General features: G+C 40.6%; 1 protein-coding gene across 8 annotated transcripts in view; it reads right to left on the bottom strand.

The window, feature by feature from the left end:
- The window catches only part of ABI2 (abl interactor 2), an 80042-nt gene that overhangs the window by 38301 nt on the left and 17145 nt on the right, over positions 1–24596 (bottom strand). For all 8 annotated transcript variants that reach the window (XM_075429653.1, XM_075429650.1, XM_075429652.1 and 5 more), the window contains exon 2: positions 6873–7040. In XM_075429653.1, coding sequence (XP_075285768.1) covers positions 6873–7040 — 168 coding nt within the window. The remainder of the gene's footprint in view (positions 1–6872; positions 7041–24596) is intronic.

Raw genomic sequence — 24596 nt, 5'->3', positions numbered from 1 at the left:
TTAAGGGGAAAAATAAAGCACAAACCATTGCATTTTTTTTAGTCAGGAATTTTCTGAATTTTGAAACATCAAGTTTCCATAATGAATTCGATAAAAACAGCTTCAAGATCTTTAAAGATTAAAATAGAAAAAACATTAAATCATTTCTACTATTCCAAAGTTAACACTATCTACCACTTCACTTAGAAGTCACAGAACTCAGAGTTTTGACAAATATTCTCTTCTACCTGTAAGTGAAATTTCTTGAAGTATTGTTAGCACTTGTGCTGGTTTTGGCTGGGATAGAGTTATTTTTCTTCATAGTAGCTAGTATGGGGCTATGTGTTGGCTTTGTGCTGAAAACTGCGTTGATAATAGAGAGATGTTTTCATTACTGCTGAGCAGTACTTACACAGTCAAGGCCTCTTCTGCTTCTCCCACCACCCAACCAGCAAATGGGCTGGGGGTGCACAAGAAGTTGGGAGGTGACACAGCCGGGACAGCTGACCCCAACGGACCAAAGGGATATTCCATCCCATATGACATCATGCTCAGCATATAAAGCTCGGGGAGAGCATGGCGGGGAACTGCTGCCCAGGGACTGGCTGGCGGTGAGCAATCGCATTCATTCACATCACTTCTCTTGCTTTGCTTCTCTTGCTTTGTCTATACCAACACACATAGCATGGGCAATAAACGGGAGGAGCTGGAAGCCTGTATACAGCAGGACAGCTACAACTTGGTCGCCATCACAGAAACGTGGTGGGACAACTCGCATGACTGGCATGCTGTCATGGATGGCTACAGACTCTTTAGGAAAGACAGGCCAACACGGAGAGGTGGGGGAGTTGCTCTATATGCGAAGGAGCAGCTGGAATGCATTGAGCTTGGCCTGGGGGCAGATGAAGAACGAGTTGAGAGCTTATGGGTTAGAATTAAGGGACAGGCTCATATGGGTGACATTATGGTGGGTGTATACTACAGGCCACCTGACCAGGAGGAGGAAGTTGATGAAGCCTTCTACAGGCAGCTGCAAGCAGCCTCACAGTCACAGGCCCTGCTTCTCATGGGGGACTTCAACCACCCTGACATCAGCTGGGAAGACCACACAGCTAGGCAGCCGCAATCCAGGAGGTTCCTACAGAGCATCGATGATAACTTTCTGATGCAAGTGGTGGAGGAACCAACAAGGAAAGGCGCTCTGCTGGACCTTGTATTAACAAACAAGGAGGGACTGATAGAGGATGTGAAGGCTGGAGGTAGACTCGGCTGCAGTGACCATGAAATGCTCGAGTTCAGGATCCTGCATGGAGGAAGCAGGGCGATAAGCAGGATCAAAACCTTGGACCTCAGGAGGGCTAACTTTGGCCTCTTCAAGGAGCTACTGGGAGGAATCCCGTGGGCCAGGGCTCTGGAAGGCAGGGGGGTCCAAGAGTGCTGGTCGCTGTTTAAACATTACTTTCTCCATGCTCAGGAGCGGTGCATCCCCCTGAGAAAGAAATCTAGCAAAGGAGGCAGGAGACCTGCATGGTTGAACAAGGAGCTTCTAGCACAGATCAGGTGGAAGAAAAAGGTCCATGGCATGTGGAAAGAGGGGCAGGCCACTTGGGAAGAGTACAGGAATGTGGTGAGAGTGTGCAGGGATGCAACGAGGAATTGAAGCTGACAAGGGATGTCAAAAACAACAAGAAGGGCTTCTTCAACTACATCAGTAGCAAAAGGAAGGCTAGGGACAACGTGGGGCCGCTGCTGAATGAGGCGGGTGTCCTGGTGACGGAGGATGCAGAGAAGGCAGAGCTAATGAATGTCGTCTTTGCTTCAGTCTTTGTGCCAAGGCAGGCCCTCAAGAATCCCAGGCCCCGGAGGTAGGAGAAGAAGCCCACAGAGAGGATGACTTTCCCTTGGTCGCGGAGGACTGTGTGAGGGATCGCTTAAGCGATCTGAACGCCCACAAATCCATGGGTCTCGATGGAACACACCCACGAGTGCTGAGGGAGCTGGTGAATGTCATTGCTGAGCCACTCTCCATCATCTTTGAGAGGTCCTGGACGACAGGAGAGGTGCCCGAGGACTGGAGAAAGGCCAATGTCACTCCAATCTTCAAAAAGGGCAAGAAAGAGGACCCAGGGAACTACAGGCCGGTCAGCCTCACCTCCATCCCGGGAAAGGTGATGGAGCAGCTTATCCTGGAGGTCATCAACAAGCAAGTGGAGGAAAATAAGGTTATCAGGAGTAGTCAGCATGTATTCACCAAGGGGAAATCATGCCTGACCAATCTGACAGCTTTCTACGATGGCATGACTGGCTGGGTAGATGAGGGGAGAGCCGTGGATGTTGTCTACCTAGACTTCAGCAAGGCTTTTGACACTGTCTCCCATAACATCCTCCTAGGGAAGCTCAGGAAGTGTGGGCTGGATGAGTGGTCAGTGAGGTGGATTGGGAACTGGCTGAATGGCAGAGCTCAGAGGGTTGTCATCAGTGGCGCTGAGTCTAGCTGGAGGCCGGTAACTAGTGGTGTCCCCCAGGGGTCAGTACTGGGCCCAGTCTTGTTTAACTTCTCCATCAACAACCTGGATAAAGAGTTAGAATGTATCCTCAGCAAGTTTGCTGATGACACCAAACTGGGAGGTGTGGTGGATACACCAGCAGGCTGTGCTGCCATTCAGCGTGACCTGGATATGCCTACAAATATCTGAAGGGTGGGTGTCAGGAGGATGGGGCCAAACTCTTTTCAGTGGTGCCCAGCGACAGGACAAGGGGCAATGGGCACAAACTGAGGCACAGGAAGTTCCATCTGAACATGAGGAAGAACTTCTTCCCTCTGAGGGTGACGGAGCACTGGAACAGGCTGCCCAGGGAGCTTGTGGAGTCTCCTTCTCTGGAGATATCCAAAACCCGCCTGGACGAGGTCCTGTGCAGCCTGCTGTAGGTGACCCTGCTTCGGCAGGGGGGTTGGACTAGATGACCCACAGAGGTCCCTTCCAACCCCTAACATTCTGTGATTCTGTGATTTCTCTCTCTTTGTTATTTTCCTCTTCATTACAATTTATCATCATAATCATCATCATTATTTTAATTATTAAATTGTTTTTATCTCAGCTCAAAAGTTTTCTCACTTTTACCCTTTTAATTCTCTCCCCACAACCTGCTGGGGGGGAGTGAGTCAGTGGCTGTGTGGTGCTCAGTTGCCAGCTGGGGTTAAACCACAACAGCACTTTGAGAGCCTAAACTGCAGTGAAATTTTAGAAGCAAACATCTCCAGAAGCCTTGATTTCTTCCTCTTGTCAAAAAAATTCTAATTTATCAATTTGTAATGTCAGTCTGTTAGTTTAGGCTATTAAAATTCAGCTTAAAAAAATCTTAGAAGAAAACGTTGCTTAAATATATTGTTGCTAGGCTTTTATTTGTTTTAAATCTAAATTGATAGAATTTAAACAAACTAATTTCAAATTACCTTGAAAACCGGATTATTACTTTAAAATGAGCAACTGTCTGATTTTGACATGTTAGAAATGTGACTTTAATTGCCCCAACTCAAGCTGCATGTGATTTATACACAAAGAAAGAGGTCATAATGATACAAAAATGCTGAAAAGTTATTTGCTCCACAAATGGGTAATACATGCTGTGGAAAATTAGACTTGCATTACCATTTTTGAAAGAGTTTAACTATTCATGTAAGAGTAAGACAACTGAAAATGGTTACAAGGCTTTACTGACCTATCAGTGGAAGGTCCAAGTCAACTTCCCTGCAAGGACCAGCCAGCTCACACATGTTGCTACAGTTCAGCTAAGCACCACAGGCTGACTACAGAGAAGTTCAAGTCTGCAGTCAGTTCAATACCTATTCTCACAGCCAATATCATGTGAGTTAGATTCCGTAAGAAGAGGATGAAACAGATTTCTTCATCATGCTGTGCTATTGGAGATAACTCGTCATTATCACTAACCTTTGTGATAAAATGCTTGTTTATATAATTAGCAGCAGAGTTTTAAAGATGACCTTGCTAACTAAGAGTATTCTACAACTAAACCTGAAAAAATATTTCTCAGCATACAAATATTAAAATCTGAAAATCTGCCAGATTAATTTAAAGATTTTGGATGTTAGCAACATTTTGCAGTGTCTGCTAAATTGAAAACTTTAACACATTTTTTTTAACAAGTATAAATATTTATACAGATGATCTGTATTTAGGATTTAAATTTTCAGCCAAATATGAAACCCTGCATATCATCTAGTTCTGGACAAGGTTCAAGAAGGCAAGTAAGAATAGATTCATCAGCTTTCAGACCAAAGTAATCCTAAATATTAAACCAATAGGATTTAATCACTTGCATAAAAATAGTTTCAATAGTAATGATTTCCTTATTCAGGACCTACATATAATCTGAAAAAACACAAATGACTATCAGCTTCCTTTTCAGTTCTTTTATTAAGTTGGCACTTAGAAGGAAACATAGCAAGTGATATAAATCGGCATTCTATAAATGAACAGAGAACTATAATATTTTATCTTCTGAAGTTAATTGCGTCTCCTCCAGTTTGAGATACACTTCAACAAAATAAGCACTTTTGAAAAAGTTTTTTTTCTAAGAGCCAAATGATTTTGCTCCCTTCATTGGAGAATATGTGGAAATCCACATCAGAATTAAAAGCAGGATTACACATTCAGGTATCATAATTTGCATGAGTGTTTTCTAAACTTAAATATCCACACATACTGACCAAAGCATTAATGCAATAATGCACTGTGAGCAGAGGGTAATTACCAACCTTTTTTCTGTTCTATGTTACCAACATCATATCAAGTCAGACTGACTGAAATCATAATTTGGACATGACGTACTATACCATGAGGCATTTTAAGTGGTACTAGAAACAGTCCACTGAACTTTACACCTAACATAAAAAAGACCAAGGAAGTCTTCTGCAGGTGAGGCTTGTTCCAGAAGAACTATAATCAAATTTCCTGAAAAGAAACTACTTCACAGAAACTGTGACAAAATAAATTCATTTTTAAAAGAAAAATAACCAGTGAAATTAAGAAAGATAACATAACCATCTACAACATTAATATCACAGGATGAAAACATTTCTGAACATACTAAATTCAACTTTATTAAGTTCCTTGGATCAACACACTTCGTGTATGTAATATCTGAAACTCAAATACTGTTTGCTCCTCTGGTATCCTATCCTACATAAAGATTTGGGGAGCGTCCTACGATGATGCTGCGATGCTGACTCAAAAAAAACTAAAACAAAACTAAAAAACACCAAACTCAATTTTCAGTTTTACAGCAATATTAAAAAAACAAAAATTAATTTTTTTTTTTTGGTTGTTCAAGTACAGCCTGTAAGTTTTGGCAGATACATCTACATTAGGTGTTGGGCGCTGGTAATTTAGTGCTCCATTTTAAATAACTAGCCATTTTGTATAAATGCCAAAGACAATCTAACCTAGCATCTCAATCTGCATAAATCTCAGCTTCTCAGGAGGAAAAAATTTAAAATGCTACGGCTCTTTCCCCAAAAGCTACTGTATAGAAACTGTATGACAAAATGAACTTTCCACATCTACAGAATGCAAAATCCAGTGAACTCTGAATCCTTTTATTCATATACTGACTTTTGCATGAGGCTCTCAAGTAGCTGAAATACTTGTCAGCTGGCACTAGCATGTCAAGAAGCACATACATACACACACAAGTGCACACACACATATACACACATAGAAGTATACACACATACACAGCATATCTATATGCATATATATAGCACATATATGTGCACACATACACAGAGTAATTTTTGACATTTTCTGGGAAAAAAAATGAATCAATTTGTCCATGGAGTAACAAGAAGCACGTTGCAGAAGAAATCAAACTTCTCAGTTTATTTTTGAGGATGCAGTTGCATGAGACAACTAAGGCAATCTAATAGTGTACTACTACCAGAAGGGAAAATCCTCCCCAACCTTTCCCTTTGCACCTGCTGTGGAATTCATCTGACCCTTCAGTGAGCCAATTCAGCCCACTAAGCTAGCATAAAATTATTCACTTTTTTTGCTGGTTCAAACCTCTGCTAGTTTAGCAACCGTTTCAGCACCAGCAAGTTAACAGATCAGCTCAAACTGCTTACTTCCTACTTTACATCTCCTACTTCCAAATGTCCTTCTAAATATCACAATATTCTTTATTTTAATTTATGACATTATCACATGCAGACCAAGAAACCCTAGCAGCCAAAATGTATTGGCCAAATTAGACACACAATATTCAGTAAGGATGCCAACCAACTCTCCAGCAACAGAAAAACAGAAAGTGCTTTATCATTGTCTTAATTTCTCTTTTAATACATCATTGGCATGTAAACACCCAATAAATCTATCAGCCATCCTCAGCTCTTCCTGGCAGTCAAAATTCTCTCATCAATGTGGTGATGGGACACGGGTTCCTGATAAAGGTAACTTAGTTTATTGCTGCTCAAAAAACCTGCAAACAATGGCAGGAGTTCTGCAGCCGCACACAAACTCAAAACATTAATTTTGCCTTCTGTTCCTGTCATGGAAAAGTACATTTTACTAAGAAAAGCCAGGAGCAAACCATTTTTGTCATCTATGCTTTTGTCATTAGATGTCAGTATTACCACAACAGAAAAAGTAAAAAGATTATAAGTATTGTTTTCTACCATCCATCTCATATTTCTTTCTTTTAAGTGCCTGTAGTCAATAAATACCAAGTACATTATGAGAAGAAATGCATCCTTCTGTTTTGAATGTGATTATTTTTCTTATTCACAAAATGTCAGGTGAGAGTTCCACTTGCTGTGTAATTTCAAGAACAAACAGAAAACTAAAAAAGAAAACAAATCAGGAAAAAAGTCTCACTTGTGAAATATGGTTGATTGAAGATTCCATGCGTCGAAGTTGAGATGCCTGGATATCCAGCATTTGGAGAACATTGTTGGCCAAAGTGTTGATCAGATAGGCTACGCTTGCTAATGACTGGGTTGTGTAGGCTTTGGTTTCTTCCAGGGCTCGCTGCTTATCTGCTGACTAAAAGCAGAAATAAAAGATTTATTCAGTAAAGTCTCTCACGCAAAGATTCTTGGAACGAATTCCCTTTGCCTGTCTTTAAAGGACAAAGAATTATACAAGTCAAACTAATTCTACATCAAAGTTACCATTTTTCCTCCTTTCAATTCATTCCACAAAAGATACTAACTTTGTATTTTAAGAGCTTCTGTACTTTATAAAAGGAATTCAGCTAGTATACAACATGCTCATCTTTCCTTGAAATACCTGAAGTGCAACTTTTTATACTGTATTTTAGCAATAAACTTTAAAAGCCCTCTGAGATACTTATTCTTTAGTTGTTCTAAACTTTGCACTTCAATTAGATCTCCTAACAGCCTGCAAGGATCTGCCAAATACCATATTCCTCATCTCTGCCAATTATTCAGACCTCATTTATGCCACAAATGGTCACACACAGTGAATTAACTATAATTACTCCCTTAAAATGGTAGCTGAATAAAATGTGAGAGGAATCATTTTTAAAAAGAACAAGTCCATGTTTTCTTTTTAAACATGTTTTGTGCTTTTTACGTTGTGAGTAGTTTCTTCTATGAAGAATTAGTGTGATCGACTTTTCTAGTAGTAGAGCACCTGAAATTATTTAGGCTATCAAGCCAGAAGACATCCATTAGAAGTTTAAAAACATACATACCTGTCAAACAACATTAAAAATTATAGGCTAAGAGTCTAGTTGTCAGGGTTCTGTGTTTCTCCTTGAATAATAGTTAACATCGCTAAGATCTAATTCAGTACAAACAATACAGATTAAAGCACTGGTAAAACATACAATTAAGATGTTAAGAAACTTTCCAGTTTCCAAGGCTTTGGAATACAATGAATTTCACTTTTGGGTGATCTTTAGCCACCTCACAGGCTGATGTTGCTGTTTCTAAAGCAACAGCTGACAAATGCTCTCTACTCCCACCTGCCATTATAGTACTATATTTCACGATTTTCTTTCCTTTATATATTATTCACATAGGTTGGGTATCAAGATTCAAGAAATGCGTCTTTATTAGAGGGGGAATATAAAGACATTCTACATCTTTCAGCACAAGCTGAATCTACCATCCATTTTATTATATGTACTTTGGGAAACACTGAAAGTAAGCATATCTCTATTTCAGGAAAATAATTCTTACAGCCCAAGACATTTCCTGAGACCTTGTAGTAAGACGCTTAAAAGACGACTGCTAGCTTTCAAGATAAAAACCAAACAAACATGTAAACACAGACACAGGACTTCAAGTAAACACTCATGTGAAAGATATTCAATACTTTTTCTCTCCTAGCAACCTCTCCTATGTCCACAAACAACAACGGTTACTTGCTTGGCCTGTTAGCATTCCTTCTGCTTGCAGACCATGCTGGGACCACTTCTTAGCCTGCTCCTAGAAAGGAGGGCAGCAGCGGTTGCTGTTCGGCCATACAAGAGCTCTGGCAACGGTGCAGGAGGGGAGGAATGCTGTGGCAGGTAAGCAGTCTTGCCTGGCTGTTTCTTTCCCACACAGCAGACAAAATCAGACGCAGCAGCAGAAGGAACCAAAATTTTAGGAGACAGCTTCTCAGGGCACAGTGTGATGATGTTCCCCAACAGAGCATGCTTGTAAAAACTGCCTTATACCCAGCTATAAACAAGTTGGATAAATGCTATCCCCAGACCCCATTTAAGAACTCATGACTTTTAGCCAGCTGGATAGAACATCTTTCACGGGGAAGAGCTCCAAACTCATCTTAAGGACTCCGAAATGAAGGAATACAGAACTCTCTGCCTCTGCTCTCACACTGTTGGCTTATCAAAGCACTCTTTCTTTCCCTCACCCTACTCATAACCTCAGCTCAGTCTGCAAATTCCACTACAGCAGGCATACGTACCAGCAGACACTTTCACAGCTATTCAAACAATTTCTGAATGGCAGTAATAAAAATGACCAGAAGCTTGTCAGTTTTGCTCTGCAGCTGCTGGTGAAGTCTATTTATAGAAGCAGAAACTGCTGATTTACATTAGCACACTGTACATCCAGAATAGCTGAGTAGAAGCCAGCAAACACCGTAATTTGTTCATTAATAGTGAAAGTGTTTCAGAACAAAAGGAAAACAATCTATCATTTTTTAAATTATGAGCCTCTGCTATCATTTTACTGCTTAAAGAAGCACAAATATGAACATGTGTTCAGAGCTAGTCCTTCCAAAGATGTAACCCAGTAGCTAAATTCAAGTCACCCCCATTCACACCAGTTCAAACCAACAAGGAACTGGCTACTGCATGTTCAAACACTTCAAATATTTTATAAAACAACAATCATATGAACACATTTAGAACTGTTATTAGCACAAAAACTCTTTTGATTGAGAGGTCTAGTTTGTGTATTTGGCTGATAACCTGAACAACTAGTATGTGCTCTGCATGCCTTTATACAGAGCCCAAAATTCTCTGAAGCAAACTCCAGTCACACTTGGCACAGGAAAATTAAAGTTTGAACTTTCTCCCTGTATACTGAAAGATGCAGAATGTGTTGAATTTTCAAATTAAAATGACTATTTGAACCTACTGTTGTTAAGCCATTTCACAACAGTAAGAAATAATTAATTACAGCATTTTAAAACAATGAAGTTTGCCCTAAACACTTTCGAGAGAGGAAACTAGAGTCTCACGCAACGACTGGGAAAAAGAATCTGGAATCATTATAGCAAATCTAAAGTTCCCCTGTGGAGATGTAATAATAAATGACAGTTCAAATGTAACTTGAAACAGTAAGTTATGTTCAGCACAAATTCTAACTTTTAACTTGGAAAGTAGATCTCCAGACATGGTATCTTATCATATGCTCCTATGTAACAAGCTCTCCATGTATACCCCTGATAGACATTAAATTATATTGCTTACAACTGCTACCATGCTCAAACTTAGCAACGGATTTAGGCAATGGTACACTAATAACTGAGTATGTAACTATGACACCAAACTGGGAGGAGTGGTGGATACACCAGAAGGCTGTGCTGCCATTCAGCAAAACCTGGATAGGCTGAAGAGTTGGGCAGAGAGGAACCTGATGAGGTTCAACAAAGGCAAATGCAGGGTCCTGCACCTGGGGAGGAACAACCCCATCCATCAGTACAGGCTTGGGGTGGACCTGCTGGAGAGCAGCTCTGTGGAGAGGGATCTGGGTGTCCTGGTGGACGACAGGTTAACCATGAGCCAGCAGTGTGCCCTGGTTGCCAAGAAGGCCAATAGGATCCTGGGGGGCATTAGGAGGAGTGCGGCCAGCAGGACGAGGGAGGTTCTCCTTCCCCTCTACACTGCCCTAGTGAGGCCCCATCTGGAGTACCCTGTCCAGTTCTGGGCTCCCCAGTTCAAGAAAGATGAGGAGCTACTGGAGAGAGTCCAGTGGAGGGCTACAAGGATGGTGAGGGGACTGGAACATCTCCCCTATGAGGAAAGGCTGAGGGAGCTGGGCTTGTTCAGCCTGAAGAAGAGAAGGCTGCGAGGGGACCTTATAAATGCTTGTAAATATCTTCAGGGTGGGTGTCAGGAGGATGGGGCCAAGCTCTTTTCAGTGGTGCCCAGCGACAGGATAAGGGGCAATGGGCACAAACTGAAGCATAGGAAGTTCCGTCTGAACATGAGGAAGAACTTCTTCCCTCTGAGGGTGACAGAGCACTGGAACAGGCTGCCCAGGGAGCTTGTGGAGTCTCCTTCTCTGGAGATATTCAAGACCCGCCTGGACAAGGTCCTGTGCAGCCTGCTGTAGGAGACCCTGCTTCGGCAGGGGGGTTGGACTAGATGACCCACAGAGGTCCCTTCCAACCCCTACCATTCTGTGATTCTGTAACTACAGGGATTTTTGCAAGTAAGATAATGATTTCAAGTTATCAGTAAAGTAAACATAACACTCATCAGACTATGATCTGATATTCTAATCTTCCTAACACCAAAATACCAGCCAGCATGCTTCATACTTGACTGTAAGGCAGGCAGAAAGTTACTCCAACATCCACACCTACCAGAATTCTCTAGAGATGATAAAAATACTAATTTGGCCCTCATCAAACTAATAGCCTCTTTACAGTAGTTTCAGTAACTGATGGAATACTGTTTCTATGTAAATATTGGAAACAAGAGAAACATATTCTGCTATGTTGATTATAACAAGATGAAGACTTGTTAACATGAACACTTAAAAGATATTAACCCAAGTCCTTGAAGCCCTTCAGTTCTCAGAAATGTTGCAGTCAGTATGATCAAGAACTGGTAGGAAGTATATTTTCAGTGCCCTGACCTAAATTAAATGCCGTGAAACGGACCAATTAACACTTCTCCATGTTTAAGTTTTTAAATATCTTCAACACTCAGCACATAAAATTCTGCACGCCTATGAAAAAAATGGACATCATAACTTCCAAACAGACACCACTCTTAGGGAAGCAATGCTTCCAACTGTTCCATCAGCTTGATCAGTACTTTTTTTTTTTAAAGGATATTAAATTTAAGAAATCAAAGCCATTTGTTTGACAAATACGTCTTCTACAACACTGCTCACATAGGCAGTCTCTCATTCCTAGTCCTAACACATCCAATTCAGTTGTGACAGTATTATATTTGTAGGCCCACATGGAGGACTGAGTACTTAGTCTAGTTTACAAATAACCTAAGAAACAAATGGTTATATTGCCCTTCAGTCAATTCCAGTATCTTCTATGCCATGCAAACTTGCACACATTTGCCCTAGCAAAACCACATAGATGCCACAACGGAAGAACAAATCGTGTTTACTGAATTACGGTTTCAGCAACTATTTATGATATTATGGAGGCTCAGGTTCTAGTTCCCTCAGCAGTACCTGTGGAAGTAGAGGTCCCCAACACAAACTGCACCCTCCCTTCACTGTAGTGAATTAGACCAGGAGGCAAGTCTCAAACGAAAATTATCTGATCCATAAATCAGATGATGAATTTTCCCTCCTCCAAACCGCTGCATAGCCACAGAAACACAAGGAAGACCACAATCAAGAATAAAGAGGGAAAGAACTGTCCCGAGTTGCTCTGCTGGTTAGAGAAAAGCAACAAGAGCTGGAAAGCAGGCATCACGGCGGTTTTGCCAGCCCTCCACTACCTACAATTTTTTTTTTTTTTCCACGAGACCTGTGCACAGTGCCTCTTGTGTTTCCCTCAATATTTATCCATTAACTGTGTTAAGAATGCTGCTGTGTGTCCACCTCTTAAACTTCCAGCTTCTACTTTGCAACCAATGTTAAGATACTTGAACATCACAGATGGACCATCTTCACAGCCTCAAAAAGATAAAATGTTTGGATCGTTCATGTCTTCTGTGCCTATGTTATCCAATTTACATGCAGCAGCTTCTCACCTATTCTGTTTACCATTTTTCTCCACACAAAGCACACATCTGGCGGTCCATGATGTGTGACAAAGCAGCATCCTTTTCTCCCGCTCTCAGCAGTAAGAGCACCATTCTAACTTGCCACAGAGAGTTCATCTGATGCTCCTGCCAGCCACGTATGGGGCAAAGGTGGTGTGAGCTACTGCTGGGAGAGGCTACCTCTGCTCCAGCTGGAAGTGGTACCCCATGCACCTAGACACAGCAGCAGCCGTTGCTCTGCCCAGCTCTCCCCTGGAGAATGTGCTCCATTTGTAGGAAGCACCCACTACTAAAACAGTTGTTTTGCCTCCTCCAGAAAACAAAAAGAAACAAAACCATAGACCAGATGGAAATATTTCATGGGATGGATCCAGTCTGAGAACTACAACATAGACTACAGTGACTACTCTCTACAAAGCTGGGGCTTTTGAATGACTTTGATCTTCTCCTGTTATCTAAGTGAGCTACGAATGCAGAGACCTCAAACTCAGTCAAAAAGGCATGTATTACACACACAGTGCAAAAGAATGTGCTCACTTTCAGACACCGGAGAATTGTTAACAGTTTCTACTTCCACATGCCAATCCAAACAAAGATGGGCACTAAGGATAACACAGCTCAGGAATGATACTACAAATGTTCACCTGAAAATATTTCCCATTTTTATATTGGACTGTCTAACCCAAATTGCTAGCATTAGAAAGGATGTGGAATTCTACCTGCACTGAGTGCAAAGATGACTACTTTTCATGTCGGGATGCAGAGCCCAGGCATCACTTTTTCTAGTCACTCTGAAAGTTCAATTTATACAGCACAATTACATTACCAGATTTGAATAAGAAATGGTCTAGACTTCTGACCATGTAAGATATCCTTTTACTTTAGGAATTAAACGTCTCCATGTTTTTCCTTCTGCCTAGGGAAAAACCATCTTTTGTACTTATACATGCAATATAAAAACAAATTATAAAAAAGGAAAAATTATATGGAATGGAGAGCATGGGGCAGATGAGAGAATAAAACATTCAGTAAGGTATGCAAAATGCCAAAATAATTTAGGTATATGAACGGTAAAAGGAAATCTTACATGCATATGGAGCACAAGAAGCAGGGCTAGAAAGGAACCGAGAATTTAATTCATTCTCCCACCCCAAAATGAGATCAGCCAAAACATATTGACAAAGTCTGTTCTGCCACTGTTAAGAACTTGAACAACCTTGTACAAAAAGACAGCTATTTATGCAGAAAATAATTCTACAAGGAAACAAATGATGAAGGCAACATGAGCACTATAGTAAGACTTACAGAATATCCATCTGCTAGATGGAAGAAGAAATGCAACCAAATGTGACAAATGCTTCCAAATTAGAAAAAGAGGAAAGACTTCAAAGACAGCAACATGTTAAAAAAGAAAAATACAGCTCTTATGAATTGGAAAGAGCTAACTAAGAGGTCTGAAAGTGGTGCATGAGAGGAAGCGCTACAAGCTGCTGGCACTTTAGTTGGTTATTGTAGCTCGATTTCTCTCCTGCTCTAGTTCTAAAAAAAATTGTTATTTAACCACTAGTCATCATCATCTTGGAAGTTCAACATTTTCAGTTGGGCTAACAAGACTTATACAACAAATTATACTAGGTGAGCCAAAAAGCCTGGACCTATGAGATGATAAAGAAATTGTGTTTCCTATTACAGGAGATTAACACAAGTTGTTGCGTTTAGTATCAGTATGACAAAAAATAATAAAAATTCTTCCAAGATCAATACTTAGTGTTGAATTGAGAAGGTAAAAAAAAAAAAGAGCTTTTCATTCCTGAGGCTACTATCACTTACAACTGGCCTAAACCTAAAAATCTCTTAGAAAAAAGAATTCCGAACCAAAAAAATCTCAATTCATACTTAAATCAACTCTTCAGTGTATAGCACATTTATGCAGTAATATTTAGGTGTCAAAGTGGAAGCTAAGATTAAACAGTTCAACATGGGACTAACTACACTGAAAGGTGTGTCCAGAATCTAATAATCACTTCCCCAACGTGTACAGTATCCCTTGCTGTTGTTCAAAACAGTACTGTTTAGTGAAACAAAATTCATACTTTTTTGTTACATACATTAAATAACAATGGAATTTTAGGAATGAGACAAAAGATTAGTTTCATTTAATCAATATAACAGTTGTTTCTTTTGATTACTGTCAATACAAACCCAAGCAGGAATTTGTCTTAACACCAACAAGCAAAACCCCTCAGATTTTTGTTGAGGTTGCATCAGCTTCAAGAAGCCTGAAGAACAAAAGCTGCACGTCACAGAGTTCAGCAAGCTTGTGTTATTCACAAAATACGGAATGTGCCTGACTGAAACACTGACAAAGCACACTTCAGTTTTCCTGTGAAAAATAGAAGATTGAGCTCTTATATCATCCTCTCCATTTTAATTGTTGCTGAATTCCTTGAAGTTACTGAAAGCCTCATCCATAATTAAATATTTTACACACATTTATTCAACTGCACAGATGGTATTTGCTTAGCCCATCCAAGTGGTTTCTGAGGTCCTTTCGTAAGCTAGAAAAAAAATGACTGAGAAGAAAACTGAGCATCATTAATCCAATAATTATGCCAAAATCATGCCAAAAAGTTACATAACCGCCAGTGAAAAATACAACAGCTTTCTGTTTTAACAAACTACCTCATTAAATACTTACTTGCTAAACAAAATTCCTTACTCCTCCTTCACTACCAGAAACGTTCACTCCCGGCATGAAAAACATATACCATGCAATTTGTAAGCAGTTGGTCTGTAACATGCAAGTCAACAAGCATGAAAAAGCAGAAGCAATCACCGACATGTTAGAACCGAGCTCCTGAAACAATAAATGCCATAGAACTACCATAACACCTCAAAATTTCCCTTTTGAATGTGAAGGAGGATCCATGTATTCTATTAATATATTGAACACAGGGCAAAACCCAGTCTACATGTTCTTTAGTATAATCAGAGCTCCAAAGTGCTTGGAGTTGGGGGTAAATTTTTGTGTTCTCTGTCCATTGTTAATATTACAATGTATAAACTATTCACAGGAACATAGAATAGTTTGGGTTGGAAGCGACCTTTAAAGGGCATCTAGTTCAACTCCCTGCAATAGGCAGGGACAGCTTCAACTAGACCAGGTTGCCCAATGCCCCGTCCAGCCTGGCCTTGAACGCTTCCAGGGAGGGGGCAGCCACAACTTCTCTGGGCAACCTGTGCCAGTGCCTCACCAACCTCAGAGTAAAGAATTTCTTCCCTACATCTAATTTAAATCTACCCTATTTCAGTTTGTAGCCATTACCCCTTGTCCTATCACTCCAAGCCCTTGTAAAAAGTTCCTCTCCAGCTTTCTTGTAGGCCCCCTTTAAGTACCGGAAGGCTACCATAAGGTCTCCCCAGAGCCTGCTCTTCTCCAGGCTGAACAACCCCAACTCTCTCAGCCTTTCCTCACAGCAGAGGTGTTTCATCTCTCTGATCATTATTGTGGCCTCCTCTGGCCCTGCTCCAACAGGTCCATGTCTCTCCTGTGCTGGGGGCTCCAGAACTGGATGGAGGACTCCAGGTGGGGTCTCACCAGATTGGAAGAGAGTGGCAGGATCCCCTCCCTCACCCTGCTGCCCACGCTGCTTCTGATGCAGCCCAGGATGCGGTTGGCCTTCTGGACTGCGAGCGCACATCCAAAAGGGAAATTTCTCAGAAACCCTCGAACTGTAATGATACAATAAATGTCACTAGAATTTCTTGATCTTAAGTGTGACTTCCTAATTTTTAAGCCAGCTGAAACTCAGCATCAGTAATCTGCTGCAGTTGATAACAGGTCATTAGCATTAACTTGAAGTCTTTTGTTTTCATTGCAGTTGATTTATTTGATATTTTCATTTCTGTGCTGAGCCTCAAAATGTAGGTTTGATTAACAGCTAGGAAAGCTACCTTTCAAAGAAATACACATGAAGCCTAACCTCCTAAATGGAAAAGCAACTTTTTAAAATACATACTGCATTCAAGGCTGCCAGTGAGGGCAAAACTAACTCACTGGTTTGAAATCTATGACAAGAGCATCAGTCTACCGCACCCAAAAGAAAAAGGTAACTAATGATAGCTGTGAACGAGCACATGTGTAATGACTTGCACCATTATTTTCATGCTGTCAGAATCATTGCAACAAATCTGTCATCTGTTTCCCTTAACTGTCAGGATCAAACTTAGTATTTATTTCCATACACTCACAAGCAAAGACAACCAGTTTTCACATGCAAATGTCCTGCTCTCCAAAGCCGGCAAGTTCCTATTCTTTGAAAGTAGAGCCGAAGTCCTGCTTATGCAAAAAAAAAAAAAAAACGAAAAAAAACAGCCCATGCTGCATTCATATAAACCTACCAGACAAGGTTATGGTAAAATGATAGATCACAAGAAACGGAACAGCGTGATAGCATTTGAATGTATTTGCATGTGAAATGTAGTTAATATGTAGTTATATTAATAGCTATTCATCAGTGCTTTAGAGCATCAGATGTAGCTCTTGCTTGAGGAGCAAGCAGCAGTGAGAAATCTATTCCCCATGTGCATTTAAGACTCACTGCTCACTGTGTTAATCAATGCAGACTTCACCTTACTCTGTTAGCTCTTCTGCAGTAACAGAGCTGAGAAAAGTAGATCATTTTCTAGTTCATACAACAACATAATTATTATTAGATTTCCAAATACAAGGCTAATTTTGGCTTCAATACCAGTACAAAATCAACATATTTGTGGCCATAAGAGACTATGCCGATGCAAATGTGCTGAACGAAGACCTTCAGAAAGAGCAAAGATCCGCAGACTTAACGCTACGTAATCTCATGTATCTGCTGCTCTACAATTCTTCATTCACCAAGGACGCTTTAGTTTTCATTGAGTGTACAAGTAAAAATCATTGATTAATTCAATTCAACTCAAATTTGATTTTACAGCTACTTGATAAAAATAAAAGAAGTCATTGTAGCATTTGAAAAAGTTACTTTTCAGATGCAAAGTGGCATTCAGAAGTTAGAACAAACTACAATCATACAGTAATTACATTCTGCTGTACAAAAAATGTTATTTGCATCACTTGTTTTCTCCTTAGCAATATCAGATGAACAGATTTTACCTCTCTCAAGAAAACTGACAAAATCTACCATTTCTAAGAAAGGACATCTATTTCAGCTTCCCAAAACATTATCTAGTTACAGGGATTGATGTAACATCTGAGTTATTTCCCAGCTTTGCCAGTTTCTTCCTTCCACTATAAATTCTCAATTCATTACATAGCAATGACTGAGGCCAACTAATGGCTTTAATTCACAATCACAAGCAGAGTTATCTGTGGCAGCAGCAGGAGGTTCTGCTTCCAAGTGTCCACTGCCAGACATTACAATCTCTTAGCAAGAAAAGCTAAGTAGGACACGCAGCCATGTCATCCACCATCACAGTTTATAGCCTAATGTACTAATGTAATTAGTCAGATGGCAGGACAGCTTGTAATTGCCAGAGTGTAATTGCAGCATATAAGGGGAAGATATACACCCTGTTCAGCCAATAGCTCCCTAATGAGAGGCAGGCAAACATTGAGAATGACACGCACATCAGTTACCACAGCTACATCAGGCTGCCGTTCAGCTGTGTTGCAGAGTCCCACTTCACCAGGCACTGTAAAAAGGAGTAAGGTAGCCCAAGGAACACAAGCTGCTGGAAAGCCTCGGCGGTCTGTCCACAACAAATACAACCCTGTTATCCTCAGAACTCTTCCCACATTGTCAAGTCAATTAACACAAGACTTTCGATTGCCATTCACTGTCCCTACTTCCTCACATAAGCATGCCCCAAAATTTTATCATTCTAGAAGTTCTTACATTTTAAATAGCTACCTTTGACAATTAAGGCTACAAAAAAAGCTTTAAGAGATAGAAATTGGCATAGCTACCAGGTAACAGGAGTACGCCATTTCAAAGACGGCAGATAGAGGCGAGGGCTTAAACTAACTGGGGACAGGAATCTGCATAATCACTCTTCCATTTCTAGGAAACAGCCCCACTTGGATTATACAAATACCTTCACAGTGACCAGTTAAATTTCAAATTATTCTTAATTGGCACTTTTTAAAGGTGCTGCCAATTTGGTGCTGCAAACTGTTTTCAGATACATGCCCGCAATCTGACAGAACAACAACAAAAATTCTTTTCTTTTGTATAAGAAAGTAGAGATCAAAATAAGCAACTCTCACACAACAGCTGCAACATACAATACTCCTCTAGGAGGCAACAGAACCCTCGGCAGCATACTAGAACACTTAAACCTAGAGATTTATGCTCAAATTAGCAGAGCCTGGGAGAGCTGCAGTGGCAGCTGATGAGCTCTAAAGCGCAGAAGTAAAAAATCAAAGAGGCTTCCCTGCATTTCTCCATGAAAGGTTCCCCAATCTCTCCTGCTTTCTTTTTTTGCTTTTAAACAAACAGGACAGCTTTCCTTGCCTATGTAGAACCATCTAAAGGCCAAAGTCTCCAGCTCCTCCAATGCTACATGCCAGAGTCCTATTGCCCAAAACAGATATTTGCACCCCCATTACATGGCCAGACACAAATTTACTCTTGTCTGACTCCGATAAATCACAACAGTCCACACAACTCACAGGCCTTTTTCCTTGCCCACACTGGAAGGACTTGGCAGAAAGAGAGCAGAAACGAGCAGATGACAGGTTGATTTGTTCTTGATATCCGCGTTCAGACTGCTGAAAGCTGACCTCTGTCATACTACCCATCTGCTGAAGGTGGTGGTAACACTCAATGGATACCCAGCCATAACTGAACCAAGGATGAAATCTAACTAAACAAACTATTATGGTCACAAAAAGAAGTGAAAAAAAGTTAGTAAAAGTTCACTCTGAAAACTGCTAAACAAAACCAGCTCCTTCTTATTCAACAGGTTTGTTCTCTATGCACCCTGAGAGACATATCTGCTCACTTCTCTGGCAAAGAATGTTTTTGCAACCTTTTGCTCCCGTTACCATAGTGCTGGACAAAACACAACATTGGCAGAGTGAGAATGGGATTCTAGCCTCATATGCAGAGACTGTTAGCCAAACTCCAGATCTATTCTGCACTCCTTGAGTAACTAGCGAGCATTTTATAAACGTAAAAGTCATGTCCTCAGGAGAGGACTCCCAGCCTAATTCACAAGGGTAGACTGCTAGAAATAAGGGGTTTTCAAAAGTTTATCAATTTTGTTCATGTTTGGAGTTGTCAAGACATAAAAAACAGAAGGCTGAAGAAGGCTTTTCATTTTAACTCGACTCAAACTTTGCTATGCTGCTACAATTTAAGAAGCTCAGAAAATAAGCAGAAAAAACCCCTTTTGCGCAGGCACTGTAATTAGCAGTTACTCTTTTTTTCCCAGTTTAACCAGCAGTTTTGGTCCATTTACTCCAAAATTAGAAGTAAACCTTCTGTCAACTGCTATGTAGCTCAAGAACAGCAAGCAAAGTTGCTATATTCAACCTGCAGCATATAACTTCACACCACACCATCAAGTTTTCTGTAATTATTTCCAGTGAGATCTGTATTTTACACACACTTTTTCATAAGCATGACCTACTTTCACACTAATTGTAGTGCTTTTTGCCCAGAAAGAGACTGTTCCATGCCAGCAGCAACTCAATTTTTTCTAAAGCAATATAAGAACATTTTATATGCATAAAAGGATGTGCATTTAATCTCCCATATTAACTACACTGAAACTGTAATGCAGTCATCTCCCCACAATTTAAACACTACTTCTGCAAATTAGCCAATTACTTCTTTTAAGAATTAAGAAGTATGACACTGAGGTATAAAAAAAAATATACTTGATAAACAAATCCAACTTGGGCAAAGTTTTTCTCCACATACAGTAATTGTTACATTCCCAGACTGGAAAACACTATGATTGTATTGCAGGACATAGAGCCATTTCAGAATTTCTCTCTAGCAATATGAAGAGTTTTCCATCTGCTAAAGAAAAGCCAGAATTTGACACCCATAATCTCCCAGCAGCAAGGGTCTTCTTACTTAGCTACAACAGATCATGGTTCAGAACATCAAGTCAGGATGAGCCTGAAGAGACTGCATTTTTTCTGAAACTCCCTTCAGAATAGTATTCAGGATTTCATACAGTGAATGTTTGAGACTGTTGTCTTCAAGCAAAGCATTGGCATTACCTGATAGCCAAAATAATGGAACTGGACACCTCAGCAGAAGTTCTATGAATTCTATATGGTTGTTTTAACCCCAAGAAAATAGATTATGAACCAAATACCTTCTTTGAATCAAGAACATAGGAAGTTAATAAACTTAAATGAACATGACTAACCCCATGAGAATGACAGCAACACCAAACAAGAGTTTCTATTTCTAAAAAGTTTAAGTTCCTTTGTTCTAACATTTAAACATCAGTTGAAGACAGCACTTAATTATAACTCATGCGAATGCCACACAAAATGACACGCTAAGACTCTTTGAAAGACACAGCTTCAGCAATATCCCAGCCAACACCCAGAAGCACATCTCTGTGCAGGACCTTGTAGAGGCAGCAGCCAAGGGCACAGTTCTATCGGCATACCTTGCAAAGGAGCTGACAACAGTGTTATTTGGGATCCAACACAAGACAGAGCTCTGTAAAAGTGACAGCAATTATAAAAAGAAGATAAGCAGCATATACAATTTCACAAGAAGTTCTACCAAGTCTGTCCCGAAAAAGTTGGTTATCACAAAAGCTGAAAGAGTGCTTCAGAAAAGCACACACGAATGAATCAGACAAGGCCTCTGAAAGTAATATAGAGCATCTGCAATGCCCAGAAATTAGCAGCTGCCCATCTCTGCACATGTATTAATCAGATTCCAGCCCTCAGCTTCCACTAAAGAACATTTTTTACCACAAAAGCACTTGCAGGGACTATTTTAATATTATTTCCCTAAAACATGCATATTTTTTCTTTTCTCCATTTGTCTAACGTCAGCCAGATTTCTACCAGGCCCTTTTAGATTTGTTCAGATACTGATTTCTGCACATACTGGTGCTGTTCTGCCCAAGATCTGTATAAATATTCCTTAGTCACTCCTATATCAATCAGGATACATTTTTTTTAAAGCTATGGAACACCATTTTTTCTCTCCAATCAATATTTATAGAGCAGGAAGAATTCATATTGGACAGACGAGACACCATCTGTCACAGAGATCTTGGCAGAAGCTAAGAAAGTACTGCGTTTTTCCCCTACAACAGCCACATCCAGAGTAGCCCAATAAAACTTAAATTCAGAACTTCGATGAAGTAAAAAAATCCATTATTATCCTCACCTGACAAAATTCCTACTAATGAACTTTCAGATTCAATAGTCTTAAAGGTCAATTTTTACACATGATTTTCAACAGTCATGTACAGACTATGGTTGTCTCAAACAAGGAAAACAATTCCTTCCTGCTATACAATCTAAATTAGTATATTTCAGTAAAACAGTAACTTTAATCTCATAGTTATGAAGTATAACGCTGTTCCCCATATGGGCCAAATTTCATCATAATCAACTAAAGCAGCAATACCAGATAGATTTATGCACTGTGGTAACTCTCACAATAGGAAGAACTCTCAACCATAAAATACATCACTAAGGATGCAAGTATTACATGCAGTCTTGAAGCCAGCCTACTCGAACTGCAGCATGCCTGCAACTTGCAAGCATACCTGCAAGCATTATGTTGTGATATAGTGACTGCTCACGTCATTATGCTTAGAACACACAATACTGTTACATTGAAGTTATGGAAATCAAAGCTTATAGGACAAAAACAGAAAATGACACTGCAAACTTGTGAAAGAACACAAGATTCCTCTCACAACAGCTCTGTGCTGCATTACATGGTACGAAGAATCCCCACCGTTGTGTTTACCATAATTAGGACACAGAATGAGTCTCAAACTTCACTTATTCACCCAATTTCAACAACGTTCTTGTTCTGACAATTCTGAGCTCTTCATTGTCACAAGAATTGAAACATTAGAGAGACGCAACAACAAAATAACATTTCAAACACCAAGTGTCTTATCTGTGTCACAAAAGGTTCTCTTGCCTCACATTCTTTCAGGGTTTCTTTAATGTGAATTCATTTCTTTTCAAGTTGTCCTAACAGGTTGTTACAACTGTATATTCAGCAAGTTCTACTACTATCAGAAAAAAGGGCTTTTCTCTGTACCCTAATGAATTCAAGTACTGCACAAATGACCTTTTCATTTGACATGACATGTTTAAATAATATCACCTCTCTATCTATCTAGCTAAGGCAATAAACAAAAACTATCCTGGAAAGAGTTTCACAATTGATAGAGTGGCTTTAAGACAGAGAGGCAAAGAAAGCAGGAATTTTCAAGCTGCTTTTCAGACAAGCAAGTCTCTCCTTCATTTTTCAGAATGCCTCATCTTCCCAGACACAGGCTACCGGCTTTTTTGTAACACTCACCATCTTCCAGTCATCTTACTCAACAGCTTGTCCCTAAACACAGGAAATACCCCCTATATTCATCAGAAGAAACATATGCAAACAATTCTTTAAGGACTATGTTCAAACACAGCCTTAAGTGCATATCAAATCCAGAACAAAGTGTCCTTGGGAAAAAAAAGCGCCTTCCATCCTGTTTGTAAACAAGAGCAGTACGTACCCTGATTTGTAAAGTATGAGATCTCAAGATAAAAAGCATCACCTAAGAGCTGTTTAGGTAGAAGCAGATGACTGCTCAAGTTGTGATTTGGTTTGTGCAGAGGTATGTAATGAAAAGAACAGCATCTATTTGTTCAGCAAAAAAGAAAAAACCCACCATGTTATAGTTTGGCTGCGGCCGGCAACAAAAGCGCCACGCGGCCGCCCCTCCCCCCGCCGGCGTGCGGAGGAGAATGGAAAGAAAGAGGCAGAAACTGGTGGGTCGGGATAAGGGCAGTTTAACAGAACAGCAAACAGAGGGAACAGGAACAACAGCGATACAGATAAGGAGGATACACAACACAAAATAGCAGAACACAGAGAGCAACTCTCACCGTCCGTCACCTCGCACTCCCGAGCCACAACTGCCTTCCCTCTGCCCAGCTCCCCCTAACCGGAACCAGCATGACGGCACATGGTAGGGAATACCCAGCTCTGTTTGGCCAGGTGGGGTCAGCCCGCCCGGCTATTTTCCCTCCTGGCTTCTGATGAAAAATTAACCCTGTCCCAGCTGAACCCAGGACATTATCCACCCCTTATTCCATACCATTTACGTCATGCCCAGGTCCCCCATTGTCCAGTTGATCACCACCACTTCTCCTGTCTCCAGATATCATTCCCTTAGTCTATGGATCATCACTCTAAAGTGTCCACTGAGTTCATTTAATCCATGACTTCAGGCTCCATCTGTCACAACGGTCTTCCGTGGCAGGAGAGGTGATGTGTGGTGATGGGCGGTCACTTACTGCATCTGGAGCTCGCGGCTGATGTATCTGGTGCAGCCCGTGCCCACAGTCTGCAGGAGATGTTGATCTTGATGAAGTTGCTGGGTGCCAGTTGTTGACAAACCAGGTCCAGTCCCATCATCTCTGTGCTCTGCTAAGGTTCATCAAAAAAGTCCATCCTTCTTTAATCTGGACGATTCTTACTATGATACTACTGGTACAACACATAACAATTATAACAGTGATAACAGACAGTGTCAGGGTTATTTAACAATTAACTTTATACAATTTATTTATGGACTATTCTCGCCCAAATTCAAATCCCCATGAGGTACACATCGGACTTCCCCATCCCTTCGCATTACCCACCAGGTACACCCAGGTCCTTGAGCAAAAGCAATCCCGCGGACGGGCTTGCCTTTGCCCGAGGCAGGACTAACCCAAACTGTCTTCCCTAACATGTTCCGCATGTGCACTACAGGAACTTTATCCCCTTCTACGGGGTGCTGAGGTTTTGACTGGGCAGGACCAGCCCGGTTGGTGGATCCCCTGGTGTTAACCAACCAGGTGGCTTTTGCTAAATGAGTATCCCAGTTTTTGAAAGTCCCACCCCCCATTGCTCTCAAGGTGGTTTTTAGCAGCCCATTGTACCGCTCGATCTTTC

This window comes from Opisthocomus hoazin, chromosome 9, assembly GCF_030867145.1.
Source record: "Opisthocomus hoazin isolate bOpiHoa1 chromosome 9, bOpiHoa1.hap1, whole genome shotgun sequence".
Taxonomy (NCBI): Eukaryota; Metazoa; Chordata; class Aves; order Opisthocomiformes; family Opisthocomidae; genus Opisthocomus; species Opisthocomus hoazin.
The sequence above is the reverse complement of the archived record's forward strand: the minus strand, read 5'-3'. Positions and strand labels throughout refer to the sequence as shown.